Source organism: Fonsecaea monophora (assembly GCF_001642475.1).
Source record: "Fonsecaea monophora strain CBS 269.37 chromosome Unknown Scaff36, whole genome shotgun sequence".
NCBI lineage: Eukaryota > Fungi > Ascomycota > Eurotiomycetes > Chaetothyriales > Herpotrichiellaceae > Fonsecaea > Fonsecaea monophora.
In genome coordinates, this window is record NW_019173967.1 from 146,956 (window position 1) to 162,327 (window position 15,372).

The following is a 15,372-nucleotide window of genomic DNA, read 5'->3' on the forward strand; positions in this document are numbered from 1 at the left end:
ATAAAGATTGAACGAGTCTTCTTATACTATGGCAATAGCCAGATAGACACATCACGAGACATCCTACATGCACTGGACTGGTGTGCTACTTTATTGCTTCTGTCTGTCATACCATTAGAACAACTTGTATGACTTTTTGTTCAAAATATACCCTCGAGAGGTAAAATTTTCTGATATCCCGTTTCGTTCTCTGAAGTAAGGTTGTCCTTCGGCCAAGTCTTGATTCACAGTACACGGTTATTTTACAGGATGAGCCAAATAATACTCCTCCTGACAACTAGCACGACTTTCAACTTCTGCTCTGATCTTCAGCGAATTCAACCGCGGCTAACATCTGATGTTGAAGAACAACGAACAATACGAGTAACCAGACTGTCAAAGAGACAAGATAGCTTTCAGACTTTTCCACTCGTTATATTATTCGTCATATCCAAGCGCGAAGTGAAATAATTACCGCGTGCCAATCACCTAAATACCAGTCCCCGCACCTTCTCGGTGATTGGATTACGTCCTCGAGGTGTATCTGGCGGTTGCCAAGACTCTCGTTCCATGTTCGGTTTGTCAGCAACCGAGTCGTTGAGCGGTGGGTGAGCGGCACCCAAGCGGCACCTGAGCGGCTGTGTTTATGTGTCATGGACGATGACAGCAACCTCATCGCTTGGTAGCAGCTACTTTCCGTACATGCGCGGCTTCACTCTTGATAAGCCCATGACATTATCTAGGATCGAAGCCGCTAGTCCCTAAAAACGAGGCATACAATGTCCCTTCGCCGTAAATCGTGCGATGCTTGTTTCAAGGGCAAACGGAAGTGCGACCTTTCCTACCCTGTCTGCAAAAGATGCAAAGCGAGCCAAAGGCCTTGCCATTATAGTCATATGCCATTCAGGCGACAGAACGATACCATCAGGGGGGGATTCGACTCAATTGAAGATGAAGCCTTAGACGCAGCTGCGACAATCAGTCAGGCAGAGAACAGCTCACGAGATGGGGAGTCGTGGGGTGCGTTGAGCTTCAATATCAACCTACAAGAGGCCAGCTCCATGGAAGAGCTTCTGTTCCCTTGGATAGCACCCAATATTGTGGGAGACCTGGGTGAATTGAAACCCGTTTCTGACATAACCCAGAGCTTCAATTGGGTGACTGCGCAGATGAAAACCTACCCTCGTTTATTTGCTCGCCAGGCGGAGACGCCGTTTATTCACAAGTCGCTCTATCCAGATCTAAAACCCCGCTCGATTCGCGCAGCTCTGACAGTTTGTGCCGCCTCCGAGAATGTGGTTGAAGAAAATAAATCTATGCTCTTCCGCATCCTCGACGCCGAAGTCGTGGACTTGCTGCAACCTGGATCAGGCTCGACGCCCACCCTGCTTGAGGATCTGGCAAAACTGCAGGCGATAGTGCTATATCAAATCATACGACTTTTCAATGGTGGCCTATCACAGCTTACTGTCCTGGAACAGCAGGCTGATATGCTTAAAGCCCTGGCACTAGGGCTTCTTCAGCGGTCAGATGTTGAGCTTCGCGATGCACAGCCTGGCTGGGAGTCCTGGATCCTAGCAGAGAGCGTTCGACGAACTGTTCTACTGGTTTTCCTGGTCTACGGAGTTCGTTCAGTCTATCAGCACGGCGTTTGTCTCGAGCTCCCGACGTTGGTTCTTCTACCCGTTTCGACCCAAGCCGCGTTCTGGAATTCAAAGGCCAGCTACGTGGAACTTGGTGATCAGGCGGGGACGTTGAAATACAATGATTTCAGCACGCTGTGGCTCGCTTCTCCACCTAGAGAGCTTCAGGCTTTTGAAAAATTACTTCTTGTATCTTGTAAAGGCATTGATCAGGTCCGAGCCCACGGCGGTCTCGACCTGGCCAATCAAAATGTTCAACCAGGCATGAGTCAATCATACTGAACAACAGGAATTCGAATCTCCTGTCAACGATTGTTCGACATTAGGAGAACATCTCTCTTTAGAGGGACCAGGGTGTTCCTTGGATGACACCGAGGCATTTTCAAATACCTCACCACTCATTTTTGTTTGCCCCTCTGAATCGCCCGCTTTCAAGAAACCCGCACCGCGCCGCACCCCAAAGTTGTACGAGTATGTATATTTGCGGGCAATTGTGGATGCGCCCCGCCCAATCCCGCACGCCGCCAGCGGGCTTCGTCAGCATCCTCGACAAGGTTCGTCACTCAGCCTTGCGGCCTTCATGCATTCACGTCAGTTGATTGTAAATGGACGACAATTTATTAAACACTTAAAAGGCGTGGTATGTACAGTATTAAATTTGTAGTCGTTGGATGGCTTCATCAATTCTTCCTCGTCTTCGATCTCTTTCTAGGTGAGTTTTATCAATCCGCAGGTCTCGGTATAGCTTTTCGTTCTAGATCATTCCCTACCAATATTGGCTGACAACCAGACTTTGTAGGTTTCTCTCGAGCGGATCATCCAAGATGCCCATCACCGAACTCATATTCCCAACGTACAAGCTTGATGCCGAGTCTCTTACGGCTTTGAAGACCAATGAATCCCACATCTTCTCGCACCTTACAAACGTCAATGGTCTCCAAGCCGCCTTCAACGGGCAAATCCTCGAACATAATGGATCTCCAGTTGATCCAAAGAACGTCAGAACATTGCTGGTTTTAGGTAGGAAGAGACTTCAAGTTTCCCTCTCTATTATTTCCTTGGAATTTTTGAATTGTTCCGAACTACATTTTGGTAGGAAGCATCTGATTGACGGAATACATGGCGGTTACGTACGATAGATTGGGTTGACTCAGCGTCCTTCGATGCTTTCTATCCCAAGTCCGAAAAGTTCCAGGCCTTCATTAATTCGGTGAAGCCTTTCGTCGCAGCTCCTGCCGTGCCGGAACTCTACGAACAGCAAGAACGATCCATCGCCTGTACGTCGACGAATGTTACACAGATATTTAAGTCAACAACAAGCGACACAATAGAAAAGGCGTGGGAACAGCTGAAGAGCTCGATTCGAGATCAATACTCGATTGCAGATGCGCCAGCCTTTTACCATGCGACTGGAATCAAGAACGATCAGGGCAAATTTCTAGGGTTGATCGGGTGGCAGAATCTTCAGGTGAGCAAACACCCACGGGACCTGAACTAAGTAAAACTCTGTTCAACCAACTATTTTTTTTTTTTACAACACTCCGGGTCAACAGAGAGACAGACACATCCGTCGGTCAATATTGTGCTTTCCGGACAGTGCTGGGCTGACTCACGAGAATATTCAGGAATATGAACGTGTTGGAAAGACCAGCGCCGTAATGGCGCGCATCCACGAACTGAGCAACGAGGCTGGCGGAGAGGTGGAGAATCTCGTGGTGCAACTGGGCCAAATCTAGAATAGGGAGTCGAGGGCGGCGGCGGCTCACAGCATTCTCGACAGGTACACGGGCTGAAGAGCAGCCACATGCCAGCCAAAGTCATGGCGAGGTTGTGGGTGAGGTGTTGGTGAAGGGGTATTTTTGCACGTCAAGTATATAGTACCGAAAACCTCTCTACTCTTGATTGTTGTTGCAGAGATAGATATCTATTAATAACAGCCTTACTCCTCAGGTGTTACAATCCCAGCCCATACCAGGCCAATTCCGAGCCTTGGTTGATTTGCTGTCTAATGGTTCGTTTCCCGGTTTGCTCCGACAGGGATTATGTATATTCCAATCTGCAAAGAAACATCACTTCTAGACTTGTTAGAGGAAATCAATGGTTCTCTTTCTCTTGAAGTACTTCCGCTTAACCTTGGTTGAGATGCAATGTCTCGTGGACAATCACTATGATGTATATTCCCTTTATTCTGATCATGTGAGAAATGGAGACATGACTCTCTGGATGTGAAGCACGTTGTGGCCTTCCAATAAAATTCTTCTTCTTATGTCGCTGTATCCCAGACTTTCCGCTACACGCTTCAGGTCTCTCATGCCATCCAAGTAGCTCACCCTGCCCGCCAGTGCGACAGCCTCTAGTACGTCTCTGAGAAGGATTTAGAAGCTGACCTCTCGACACAAGCCTAATCGGAGGAATGAGCGGCCAGTTCGGTGTATGGCACCCTGGAGAGTGACAGGCTTAGAAAACCCCAATGGTGTAGACATATTCCTAGCCATATCCGGCCCGTAAGAGTAGCGAATCAAAGACACCAGACTTCCAAGGTACTTCATCAGGAACCCTGAAACCGAAAATGCCCATATTGTGTTTGTGGGGGAGGGGGAGGGACGAGCCTGAATGACCCTGAAAATCCTCCCTGCCAAATCAGGCTAGTACTACCTAACCATGTCAGCCAAAACGGATGCTCAACATATCGAGGTATACAAGTTAAATCCGCAGCGCGGGCAAGGATCCGGAGTTATCTGGGGTGAATACCCCGGACGATGGTCTATCTGCCTATCGAGTAGATCCGGCTCCTTCGATGATCCACTGAGCTGCCTCGGAGAAAGTGTACTAATCCGCACTGAGGCCACCAGCAAAGACCGTGATTTTTCGAGCAGCAACAACTTCTTGTAGAACCCAAACTCGCGTGAACCAGGGACTTCGAAGCAAAGCATACAGACGATGAGAGTCTCTGTAACGCATGCTGCCAATTTCATCTTGATGACGCTGATGCTCACGGTAATCCTTTACCACGTTTCCGCGACCGAGATGCGTGGCAAAGCGTGCAGCAGTTGGTGAGGCTCTGGCATGAGCAACGCGAGCCACTGTGCAGGTGCCTCGTGATTCTTTGTATGATCTCCGTGTAGTAGTTTAGCACGGCCCATCTGCTAGAACATCTCCATGTAACAAGTTGTGGATAGAGCACGCTGAGCAGTTCCGATCGAGCTCTGCTTTTTGGGGCTCCGAGATCAGATTGTGTTGATTGCTGGACGACCATCATGGTCATATAATTGAAGTCAGGTCTGCCGGCGGTGTTTACCTATGATGTCAAATCCCAGAATCGTGTTATATGCTGGAGTATTTGTGCTATTGTTACTCTTCTCTAAAGATACACAGTCACTTTCGATCGATCTTGCGTTGGCCCTTTGCTCCGTTACAGGTCGTCAAGACATGAGCAGGTCAGGGCAGTCTGCATCATGGGGAGGCTGAATGCACTCCAAGGTAAGTAGGGGTTCATAATGAGGTGGTGGCAGAAACAGGGTTGCCCGTGGTCGCAGTGTCAGCGCCCGACATGTGATTTCAACTTCAGAAGGACCGCCGAGTGGCGCCGCTACCTCCCCACCGGCGATGAAGTCGACTGTGGCATGGGATGTCAATGTCAATATATGGAGCACCTATATGTCAGCCTTCTGATGAGAATGTAGTCCATACGGAGTCACGTCAATGCCCGCGGATTTTTTTATGTTGACAATTATGCAGACCGGAGCCGGAGATTTAGGGCACTTAGCGAGTTCACTGGCACTTTAATGGCTAGCTTCTAATTAAGAGGCATAGACTGGTCACTTATAACACACATATTAATGCCAATGGACAAAGCTAACACGGCACTAAACAGGTCTAATCCGGCCTAATAAGGCCTATTCAGGCCACCCGCCCACCTCGGTCCTTTTCCCACCACCGGAGCCCGTTACTGAAGATGCCTAGTTGTACAAGTACCTGCAACACTGCTTCTTCACAGGCAGCTATGCCGCCCTGTATCTCCATCAAAAGGAAACGGAATCTCAAAGCCAGCATCCGACCATGAAGCTCGTCATATCTGGAGCGACGGGATTCGTCGCCACGGAGCTGATCCGCCAAAGCCTCAGCAACTCCAGCATAACTTCGGTGGTGGCCTTGGCCCGTCGACCTGTCACGGTGCCCGACAACCTTGGCCCTGAGGCAGACACGTCCAAATTGAAGACTGTGGTCCTCGAGGACTTTTCAAAGTACCCGGACGATGTGAGGAAGCAATTGGAGAATGCGGATGCTTGTATTTGGTCCGTCTCTCCTGTCTATCCGTGCTTCGATGGACCCCAGCGGTTCAAATAAACGTGGGGACGGGGGCTAAAAGTCCAGATTCAGGACCCTCGCCATCACTCCCAGCAAGTCCAAAAGCATGCCGTGGGACGAAGTATACCGAGTTTGCCACGAATACACAATGGCCGGACTCAAGACGACGTTCGAGTCGTCCAAGGTTGCGAGCAAATCGACCCCGTTCCGTTTCCTGTACATGAGCGGCACTGCCGCTGAACGAGACCCGACCAAAACCCCCCGGTTCATGCCCAAATACTCCTTGATGCGGGTAAGTTCCTGACAATTTGACACCACAGACCGCCGAAGGCATCTGACTCCTGCGACAGGGCGAGACTGAGAACCAAGTCCTGGCGTTCGCATCCTCACATCCTGGCAAGATCGAGGCTACCGTCGCGAAACCGGGACTGATCACGCAACCGGGGAGTATATACCACTGGCTGCGCTCCACTTTACTCTGGTATGTAATTTCTCTGCCCAGCATAAGTGTCGTGGAAATTGCGGCTGCCATGTTGGATCAAGTGGTGAATGGGTTTGAGAAGGATCCTTTAATGAACGAGGACTTGGTCAGAATTGGACAACGTGTGCTGCAGGAGAGTAGTTGAGGAACTTCAATGCAAACGGGGGCTTATTGAGCCGACCGTGTAGAGAGGCAAGCAGATTGGGGGTTGCATATTATGGGTTCTGAACCTTTGCGTTTCACGCATTTCGGCATGGCATTTGGCAGAAGGCAGGAAACGAATGCAAGCCGGAAAAATTGGAGGGGCGCTGCTGTGTTCCAAATTCGATATTGCCAGATGCGTGAGCACTCTGTGCGACGACACCCACAAGGTATCAAGTCCTTCATATCAAAATGCCTGTGCCGGTTGCCCGTGCCAGCCCAGCCGACGCCTCACAATGCACTTTTGAACCCTCCCAGAAGCCCCTAAACTCCGCGCTTGTCAGATCCAGTCTTCATGATCACTAGAACACCCATCGGTAACTAGCATATCTTCCCGCGGTTTCGCTTTTCCTGATGATCTTAACAACGTTCCCTCTCTTTAAGCCCAAATATTTGGCTACAGGGTCGCTGAATTGGATTCGAGGCAATTGCGTCTCCTTCAAACGGTACCTATCCAGAAGCACTTTCTTCTCTTCTGCGCTCAACAGTACATGTTTGGGCACTAATTCATGTCTTGTAATGTTGACGAGAAGGTCCTGCTCCTGGAACCATTCAGCGGTAATTCCTCGTTCGGTAAGTGGCTCGAAGGCGCGTAGGGCAGCAGCCGTCACTGGTCCAATGGTAATGAAAATCCCCGTGGTAAACTTGTTCGCATCAAGGTGCTGGGCAAATGCGCGTAGATGTTTGATGCCAATGGTAGTTTCAGGACTGAATTCGACCCAAATCGTGCCGGCTGTCGTTTGAGGGTTCGGATTCGATTTCGTGGCCCGGGGTGTGTCGCGCTTGATCATCTCTTCCGTAGGGACAGCTTGGAGTTTCATGAGCCTCCTCCTATCAAATGTAAGAATCAGAAGTAAAGTCGTCTAGAATCCATCTCGACTCACTCGGCATAACCGCTTTGAGGATCGCCGAACTTGCGCTGAAACTGATCGCGCGAGATTTTTAACTCATCCTCTGCGATTGCGTAGCCCTAGAAACAATGTCAGCTGCAGCAAGACGGCGTGGAGGAACTCTGGTCCTTCCGTACCCTGTCGACGAGCATCTCCAACACTGTCCTCCATGTCCGCCACAATCTAGTTACCTCCTTCTCAGCTTCGACTGAAAGTTTGGGCCTGTCATCGAGATCCATTTTGAGGGCGCTAATTGGGTGACAGGAAAAGCGTTACAGAGCAGAGACGTGTTCCTAAAAGTGGCTGCTTTCGTGGATGTTTTAGTAGATGCACGACCGCAGGCTGAGGAAAAATTCTGGATAAACCTCGGCGGTACATGAGTTACTCGGATAATAGATTCGCCGTTCCGTGGGAATTGACTCTTTTGACTCCTGACCAACACCCACCCAACACCCACCCAACACCCTCAGGAGCGTCTAGCAGGACGCTTGTAATAAGGCTGCAGACCAAGCAGCAACAAGGCCTGGAAGGAAGTCGTATGTACTTAGATGCAAGATACCATAAGTTTGGTTCACTACAGCAAGATTGGTCCATTAATTGATGCTACTCCCATTCGTATTGAAAACTATCTCTGGCAGACTTCAAGGATGTTCATAACCCGACGAATATGCAGACTCGGTGTCCAACATGTCGCTGCGCCCCTGCTCTGGCTTATTGATTTAGTACGCCTTGATCTCTCAATTCCTGGATCGCGTCTGCAGCCCATTCTCCACATCTTCTGACTGGTTTTGTTGGGTTGAGCTTCTGTCCTTTGAGATTCAACTGACGTCCAGGGACTGCGATTTCTCGGCAGATAAGTTCAACTCGTTCATAGTCGGATTGCTTCACATGACCGATGTCTCGCTTCTCGTGAAATTCGGCCCGGTCATCAGGGCGCGTTGCACTCTTGTGTTCGTATGTCATGCCCATCAGGATGTTGCCAGTGACGTGATAGGTGTGGCCCGAGCCGGTGCCGTTCTCATGGGTCTCGACGAAGATGGCTTCGTGGTCGCGCGCGCCATGAGTGTAGACATGGAAGACGCGATAGGTTGCCATGACTGGAATGTGAATGGTGTCAGGAGAGTTTGTTTATTTGATTATGTGAAGACGGTGCTAGCTCTCGAAGGCTTTGTGATTGCAGATACCACGAGACCGACTAGGGAAGGAGAAAGGTCAAAAAGACTCATGGAGTAGAAAATAAAGGCAAAATAAAGGCAGTGCAGGCCAAACACGACTCGTCAGTGATGTATTACCTTGGCGGTGCTTTTGTATTTTTAGGGATTGTTGCAGCAGCGAAGAAGAATTGTCGAACTATGGCGAGTTTCAAGCAAGGAGAACGCCTGGTTCAGCATTGTATATGAGGCTGGGCTGGGTTACCCTTCCTTTACCTTCCCTTTAGGCTAAGCAGAACGCTCAGTTGGTTAGTTTGCTCACCATGCAGTTCCCCGGTATCTAGCCTGTGCAATTCCCCTATAAGCGCTGAAGTATGTTGCTGAAGTGTTTCGCTGGAATATCTCTCCTGGAAAACAATGTGGAGGGAGCAGAGTTATGGGTATTGCTTCTGTGGTCCCTGTGGTTCCTGTGGTTCACTTTTGTTGACAACTCATGAAGCTTCTCCATCAAAGTATGGTTGATCATGGATACGCTACAACAAGCTGATGATGGGTTGTTCTTCAGCCATCGGACAGGTCTACAATGCACCGGAGCCGCTTATGTAGTGGACCACAGATATCGGAGTGCAACTACTTGCAGCTCCAGCATTCTGGTCCACCGCAGCGACTACGGCGAGCTTGAAGAATGCCTAAACGAATTCTATCCGGCTGACCACAGGCCGCAAAACGCCATTCACAGTCCCACACGAAATTCCCAAGATAATTTTACTCCACACCGACTTGAATCGACACCAACCCGCAACTGCGACTCGAGGCGAGCCCTCACTTCATTCTCATTCTCATCACTAGTAACCTTGCCACTCTGTCTCGACCGCAAGACTCTTCACATTCACTCTGTGTCACTCTGTTGTCACCTAAGAAGACTCTGGCTTTCACGTGCTCCTCACTGAGTCCTTCTCTTCACCTGCCACGACCTAGCATGGATTAGAAGAATATATATTAACCTCGACCATCTCTACCACGACCTGTCCCTTCGGTAACTTACTTTTGGTATCTGCGACCACTGTCATCAAAAATGGCCAACGTCGACGCTTCTGCTGCCGCCGATGGCGCTCACAAGCGTCCTGAGAAGCCCGACGAAGCCAAGTTCAAGGAAGCCCTTGCAAAGGCCGAAAAAGACCACGAGGCTGCCCAAGCTCGCTTCGTATGTCTCTTCACTCAACTAATGGAACATGAGAAACCTTAGCTGACACTTGACAGAATGCTATCCGAGCCAAGCTAGACAGCGCCCGTCCTGGAAAATCCACTCCCGCCAACGATCGCTTCAAGGAATTGGTCGACGAACAAAAATCCATCCGTCAGAAGCAGCAGGAACACAAGGCCGCCAAGGCTGGACAACAGGAAAAGTTCAACCAGAACGATGCTTTGATCAAGAAGCTGTTCGCTGAACAAAAGGAAGCTCGCAGCCGTGCTGGATTCAAAAGTCCCGAGGAGATCGATGCCAAAATTGACAGCATCACAAAGCAAGTCGACTCCGGCCATATGAAACTGGTTGACGAAAAGAAGGCTCTTGCCGAGATCTCGGCTCTTCGCCGCCAAAAGAAAGGCTTTGTGGGCTTGGACGACTTGCAAAAGAAGATCGACGAGAAAAAGGCGGAGAATGCTGAACTAAAGAAATCGTTCGACAACCCCGAGTCCCGAGCGCTCTCCCAAAAGTTTGAAGACAACCAGAAAGAGCTCGATGAAATCAAGGCTGCACGCGAAGATACCAATAAGAACTACGACACCTTGAAGGCTGAGCGAGACCGCCTGTACGAGGAGCAGCAAGCGACTTACGCCGCCATCAGGAAGGTCAAGGATGACTATTATGCCCAGAGGAAAGCTTACAAGGAGTATGAAGACACGGTCTACCAGCAACGGCGAGAACGACAAAAGGCCGAGCGCGAGGCGTACGAGAAGGAAAAACGCCGTCGCATCGCCGAGCAGAAGCTCGAAGAAGCCTCCGAGCCAGCATTCCTGGATCAAATCCGCACTGCCGAAGGCCTGATCCGCCACTTTGACCCGAACCATCAGAATGATGAAGGCGACAAAGGACCTGGTCAGTTTGCTGCTACTGCCCAGCGAACTGTTGATGAGTCTGGCTTCAAGGGCATGAAGGTGATGAGGAAGGAAGACGAGGACTTCTTCGTTGGTAGTGGTGGCAAGAAGAAGGGCAAGGGCAAGAAAGGCGCTGCTGCCCCCGCCGACTCTGGCAAGCTCAATATGAACATCGGTATCATTGAAGAGCTAGCCAAAGTTGGGGTCGACCCTCCAAGCACCCAGGCCGATGTTCCTGGTGTGGTTGAGAAACTCAAAGAGAAACTGGCCGCCTGGAAGAAGGACCAGGACACACAAACCCAAAAGGTGAGGTTAATACCGTTTTGACTATTTGACAGCCCTGCTGACTTGCTGCTCCAAGAACATCGAAAAAGCCAAGAAAGAGATCGAGAAGCTCGAACAAGAAGCACTCGATGCATCCAACGCTCCGTCAACAAGTGCCCGAAGTGGTCGTTACAACCACGCAAAGAAAGTGGCGTCAAAGGATGTGGGCGTAAACGGACCTGTCTCTGCTGATGGTGAGCTAGCTCAAGAGAAAGACGCAGTTGCCGATGTGGCCAAGGAGCTGCAGGAAGCGAAGATCGAGGACAAGGAGAATGAGGCGGCCGAAGCCACACAGTGATTGATTCCGTGATGAGGACGGGCATTCAACTGGGCCCCCTTTCCGTCGCATGCCTGTGTTGTTTTTGCATTCTCCCGAACCTGTAAGTCCGGGGTATCATCGATGCATTGGGGAGCGGGTTGCTGCGATTTCAACAAAAGAACGCGAGAGAAGTCCGACAGATTAAAAAAGCAAAAGGAAAACAAAGCATTGCCAGTCTTCCCATGTGAATTAGCGTTGCGGTATTTCAAAAGGAGCCTGAGCGTGCATGGGCGCAGCCAAAAAGTGCCTCTACAAAAAATCCAGACGATTGGTCTGCATACGAATAACCCAGAACTTGAACATATCCCCGTCTTTTGTTCCTTTCCCTTCGACTCCTTATCATCATGTGCATCTCCTCGTCCGTCGTTCAATTCCGCAATTCCGACGTTATTATTGGATACGGAAGCAGTTGGACCTTGTAGCTTTCGGAGCATCTCCGCCTTGGACCGTCTCCATCCAGATTCTTCAACCGACCATGCCCCTCATTCTCTATTGTACCGCTGCTGACTCTTCTCTACCCTTCTCAGAAATCAGACACTTGTAGTAGGCTATCAGGCAGGAAAAAAGGACGGAAATGGCATCCATCTTTCGCTCCGGCGCTCTGGCCCTGATCAGCGGCGGCGCATCCGGCGTGGGCTTTGCGTTTGCGCAACACTGTCGGCGCAGCGGAATGCACTTGGCACTGCTGGACATCAACGCCACGTCGCTACAGGCAGCTTCCTCAGCTCTACAGGCCATCGACAACAAGCTGCTGACGCTCACGTACGAGATCGACGTGTCAGATCTCTCGGCGTGGGACGCGGTGAAGGCGGACTTGGTGGGCAAGTTCCAGACGATCGACTTCCTGATGCTGAATGCGGGCATCGGGATCCGGACGACCAAGCCGTGGGTGGACGCCGAGTACTTCCACAAGACGCTGGCGGTCAACTTCTTCGGCATGGTGCACGGGCTCACGACGTTCCTGCCCTTGGTGCTCAAGACGACGGGACCCAGCGCCGTGGTGCTCACGGGGTCCAAGCAAGGCATCACCAACCCGCCGGGCAACCCGGCGTACAACGCGTCCAAGAGCGCGGTCAAGACCATGACGGAGCAGCTGGCGCACGACCTGCGCACGCCGTCGTCGTCGATTTACGCGCCGCACGTGTCGGCGCACCTGCTCGTGCCGGGCTGGACGTTCACGGGGCTGAGCGGCAACGTGGGGCCCGTGCCGGATGAGGAGGCCCTCAAGACGAAACCGCGCGGCGCCTGGCTCCCCTCGCAGGTGGCCGAGTACGGGGTCAAGAAGATCGAGCAGGGCCGCTTCTACATCATCTGTCCCGACACCGACGTCGACGAGGCCCTCGACAACGCCCGCATGACCTGGGCCGTTGGCGACATCACAGAAGGTCGCAGCGCCCTGAGCCGCTGGGACGACAAGGTCAAGGACGAGGCCGCGGACTGGATCAAGACGGAGGCCGACAGGCGGAGAAGAGGACAGTAAACCTCCCCGCAAAAAGAAAACAAGGACGTCAGAAATCCAGGACCTGGGGGAATCGCGGAGTGAAATTGGTGGATTACAAGGGATCTGCAGGGAGAAGAGATGAGAGAATGGCGGACCAGGACATCCTCCTCCTCCTTCTTTCCTCCTCTTCTTACGGGAATACCCCCTGGAATTCGTGTGAAGATGGTCCAGAATAACCCAAAATATATTGATGCGGTGGAGATAAACATGCCACTCGATATCGATCTTTCAAAACTCGTGTTTCCGTTCTTCACTCTAGAATGTTGAAATTGCGTTCTATTTATTTGCGCTACATCATTCAACCCCTAGACAATGTGCATACATGGGTGAGCATTACATGCTCCCGGTTGTAGGGCTGTTAAGGGGATCAATGGGGAGAGCAAATGTTCTGCTGTGCTACGTACGGTGGGGATAGTGCTCTTGTGTATACTCCTTCAGCATCTATTCATTGTTTTGTACCATGGCCTCGTAGTTCACGCCATGCGGGAACCTTTGTCCTATAGACCTTGTTGTGTAACTTCCTTTGCCTTCTCCTGTCTCCCGTGTATTGTGTCTTCTGGATGGTTTTGCATCTCTCGTGCTGCCGCAGTGAATGGTCTTCTCAGGAAATACAATTCCCTGTCTGTCTTCTCCTTTATGACATACTCTGATCTCTGCCGTTAGTAGTTCGTATTCAACCTCGCCAATGCGATGTTGTACCACGAACGATATCGGATTTCATCAGAGACAGCAGCGACTGTGTCCGGTCATGTGCCGCTTTGCTGATAGAACGGTAGCATCCATGTGTCAAGCAGAAAGACTCGAGAAAGCCACCGGGTATTCAAGATGTGTCCCCAGACATTGTTGAGGCTCCTCCCTCATTTCTGTGTGCTCACAATGACCGTCGCCTTATCCACATCTCAGAACCTGCCGGAGGTTGACTTGGGGTGGATCCCACACGACGTCTCTCACACTGACCTGTTGACGCGCGGGGACCTTGACTCCCAAATGCCCTGGACAGGAGACATACTCTTTGTTCTTGACGAGCAATAGTTCGCCTCTCCGGCCTTCCCTCAGCTGGGTTGTGTCATAGTCATCCTTCTGGTCTGGCTTAGTATACTCCAGACTGTTATCCAGTACACTCGCTATCGCGAGACCTATTGCTCGTCTAGCCCTTGAACTTACGCACTCAAATAGCAAGTTCGCATCCTCGTCGGTACCGGCTTGATAAATGCCAACGCCGAGAGATGCAAGAGCCAGCGGGTCCCCTGTCCCCCATGGAGTGAAAGCGTTGCCGACGTTATTCACGGAGAGACAGCTGTTGATACCAAATTTTCGGATCATGTCAAGGACTTGAAGTGTCCCGCGAGGGCGATCTGCGGATTTCGACTCCTGGTTAGAGGAAGCTGCAGAAGGACGGCCCATCATGAACAGGTCGCTTGTTGGGAGGCCCACGAAATGGATCGGAAGCCTTGCTTCTCTGATCTCATTCGCCAAATCTCCCATCTCAGCATCACTGCAGAGCGTCAACCGTGTGCAGTGACCCAGAACGATCGTCTTCCCAGCTTGTGCTCGGGTATTCCAATCCAATGCTTTCAAGAGTCGAATCACTTCCCAGACCATAGGCTTTTGTGTCTCGTCGAGGTTATAGTCGAGGTGGAAATCCAGATGGAGATTACGGCTGATGGCAGTCTCAATTGCCCACTCGATGTTCTGTATACTGGCAATGGAGGACTTTTCAACATATGGCGTAGTACCAAGCACTTCGACATCGCCAGCGCAGTCCTCCAGCGCACGAAGCAGTGTTTGGCGATTCTTTTCACCATGTTCGGTGCTGAAGATCGGGTCCTGGGCAAAGGCACAGAGTTGTAACTTCATTTTCCCTCGGAAGCAGTCCTTCAGCCGCCGGCCTGCTTCGATACATGATTGACTAGTGACGCGATCAAGTTCGACAAAGGCACGGCATGAGGTTACACCTTGGGCCAGAGATGTGGCGAGGAGCTGCGCTCCCCTCAGGTAGAGATCTTCGGATGTGTAGCGTTGTTTGGCCGAGGAGGTGAACTTGAGGGCCTCGCCGAAGGAACCGTCTTGAGGGGTAAGATCAGTATAGTTTGGATGCTGTGACCTCTCTTGATCGGGCGGAGGCTGTGACGGATGATGTTGAGTGTTGCACGTCAAAAGATACGCTTTGTCCAAATGAACATGAGGGTGGCAGAGAGGCGGAAGAAGCAATGGTGATGGGTCTGAAGATGAATCTCCTGCTGTAGGTGCTGCAGGTTGTATCCTTTCGATGATGTTCCTCTCGAAATCTACATCCCACCGAGACATGGGATCCCTTCCTGGAAGAATTGCGCTTTTGATCCTCATCTTGCGCATTTTGACCTTCTTTCCCCTACCCTGCTCTTGTATGAATCGTTGACAGGAAGGAGAAATTGATCCCAGAAGTCGTCGTCAGCGTACCAACGTTCGGAGGGAGTTTCAGAGCTTTGTCGCAGGCTA

The 15,372-nt window shown here is 50.9% G+C and overlaps 8 protein-coding genes across 8 annotated transcripts; 5 read left to right on the plus strand and 3 right to left on the minus strand.

The window, feature by feature from the left end:
- Positions 1–875: 875 nt before the first annotated feature.
- Positions 876–1,904, plus strand: AYO21_05630 (hypothetical protein; the record flags this gene model as incomplete). The annotated part of the gene is made up of 1 exon (XM_022655598.1): positions 876–1,904. The coding sequence occupies one exon, from the start codon at positions 876–878 to the stop codon at positions 1,902–1,904; it is 1,029 nt and encodes a 342-aa protein (XP_022512104.1).
- A 542-nt stretch (positions 1,905–2,446) lies between these two features.
- AYO21_05631 (hypothetical protein) lies at positions 2,447–3,358 on the plus strand (the record flags this gene model as incomplete). Its single annotated transcript, XM_022655599.1, has 3 exons — positions 2,447–2,642; positions 2,777–3,090; positions 3,176–3,358. The coding sequence occupies 3 exons, from the start codon at positions 2,447–2,449 to the stop codon at positions 3,356–3,358; spliced, it is 693 nt and encodes a 230-aa protein (XP_022512105.1).
- Positions 3,359–5,681: 2,323 nt separating this feature from the next.
- AYO21_05632 (hypothetical protein) lies at positions 5,682–6,556 on the plus strand (the record flags this gene model as incomplete). Its single annotated transcript, XM_022655600.1, has 3 exons — positions 5,682–5,917; positions 6,003–6,222; positions 6,281–6,556. The coding sequence occupies 3 exons, from the start codon at positions 5,682–5,684 to the stop codon at positions 6,554–6,556; spliced, it is 732 nt and encodes a 243-aa protein (XP_022512106.1).
- A 358-nt stretch (positions 6,557–6,914) lies between these two features.
- AYO21_05633 (hypothetical protein) lies at positions 6,915–7,741 on the minus strand (the record flags this gene model as incomplete). Its single annotated transcript, XM_022655601.1, has 3 exons — positions 6,915–7,443; positions 7,497–7,582; positions 7,640–7,741. The coding sequence occupies 3 exons, from the start codon at positions 7,739–7,741 to the stop codon at positions 6,915–6,917; spliced, it is 717 nt and encodes a 238-aa protein (XP_022512107.1).
- A 472-nt stretch (positions 7,742–8,213) lies between these two features.
- Positions 8,214–8,597, minus strand: AYO21_05634 (hypothetical protein; the record flags this gene model as incomplete). Its single annotated transcript, XM_022655602.1, has 1 exon — positions 8,214–8,597. The coding sequence occupies one exon, from the start codon at positions 8,595–8,597 to the stop codon at positions 8,214–8,216; it is 384 nt and encodes a 127-aa protein (XP_022512108.1).
- A 1,131-nt stretch (positions 8,598–9,728) lies between these two features.
- On the plus strand, positions 9,729–11,372 carry AYO21_05635 (hypothetical protein; the record flags this gene model as incomplete). The annotated part of the gene is made up of 3 exons (XM_022655603.1): positions 9,729–9,857; positions 9,914–11,056; positions 11,112–11,372. The coding sequence occupies 3 exons, from the start codon at positions 9,729–9,731 to the stop codon at positions 11,370–11,372; spliced, it is 1,533 nt and encodes a 510-aa protein (XP_022512109.1).
- A 595-nt stretch (positions 11,373–11,967) lies between these two features.
- Positions 11,968–12,873, plus strand: AYO21_05636 (hypothetical protein; the record flags this gene model as incomplete). Its single annotated transcript, XM_022655604.1, has 1 exon — positions 11,968–12,873. The coding sequence occupies one exon, from the start codon at positions 11,968–11,970 to the stop codon at positions 12,871–12,873; it is 906 nt and encodes a 301-aa protein (XP_022512110.1).
- A 909-nt stretch (positions 12,874–13,782) lies between these two features.
- AYO21_05637 (hypothetical protein) lies at positions 13,783–15,249 on the minus strand (the record flags this gene model as incomplete). Its single annotated transcript, XM_022655605.1, has 1 exon — positions 13,783–15,249. The coding sequence occupies one exon, from the start codon at positions 15,247–15,249 to the stop codon at positions 13,783–13,785; it is 1,467 nt and encodes a 488-aa protein (XP_022512111.1).
- Positions 15,250–15,372: the final 123 nt, after the last annotated feature.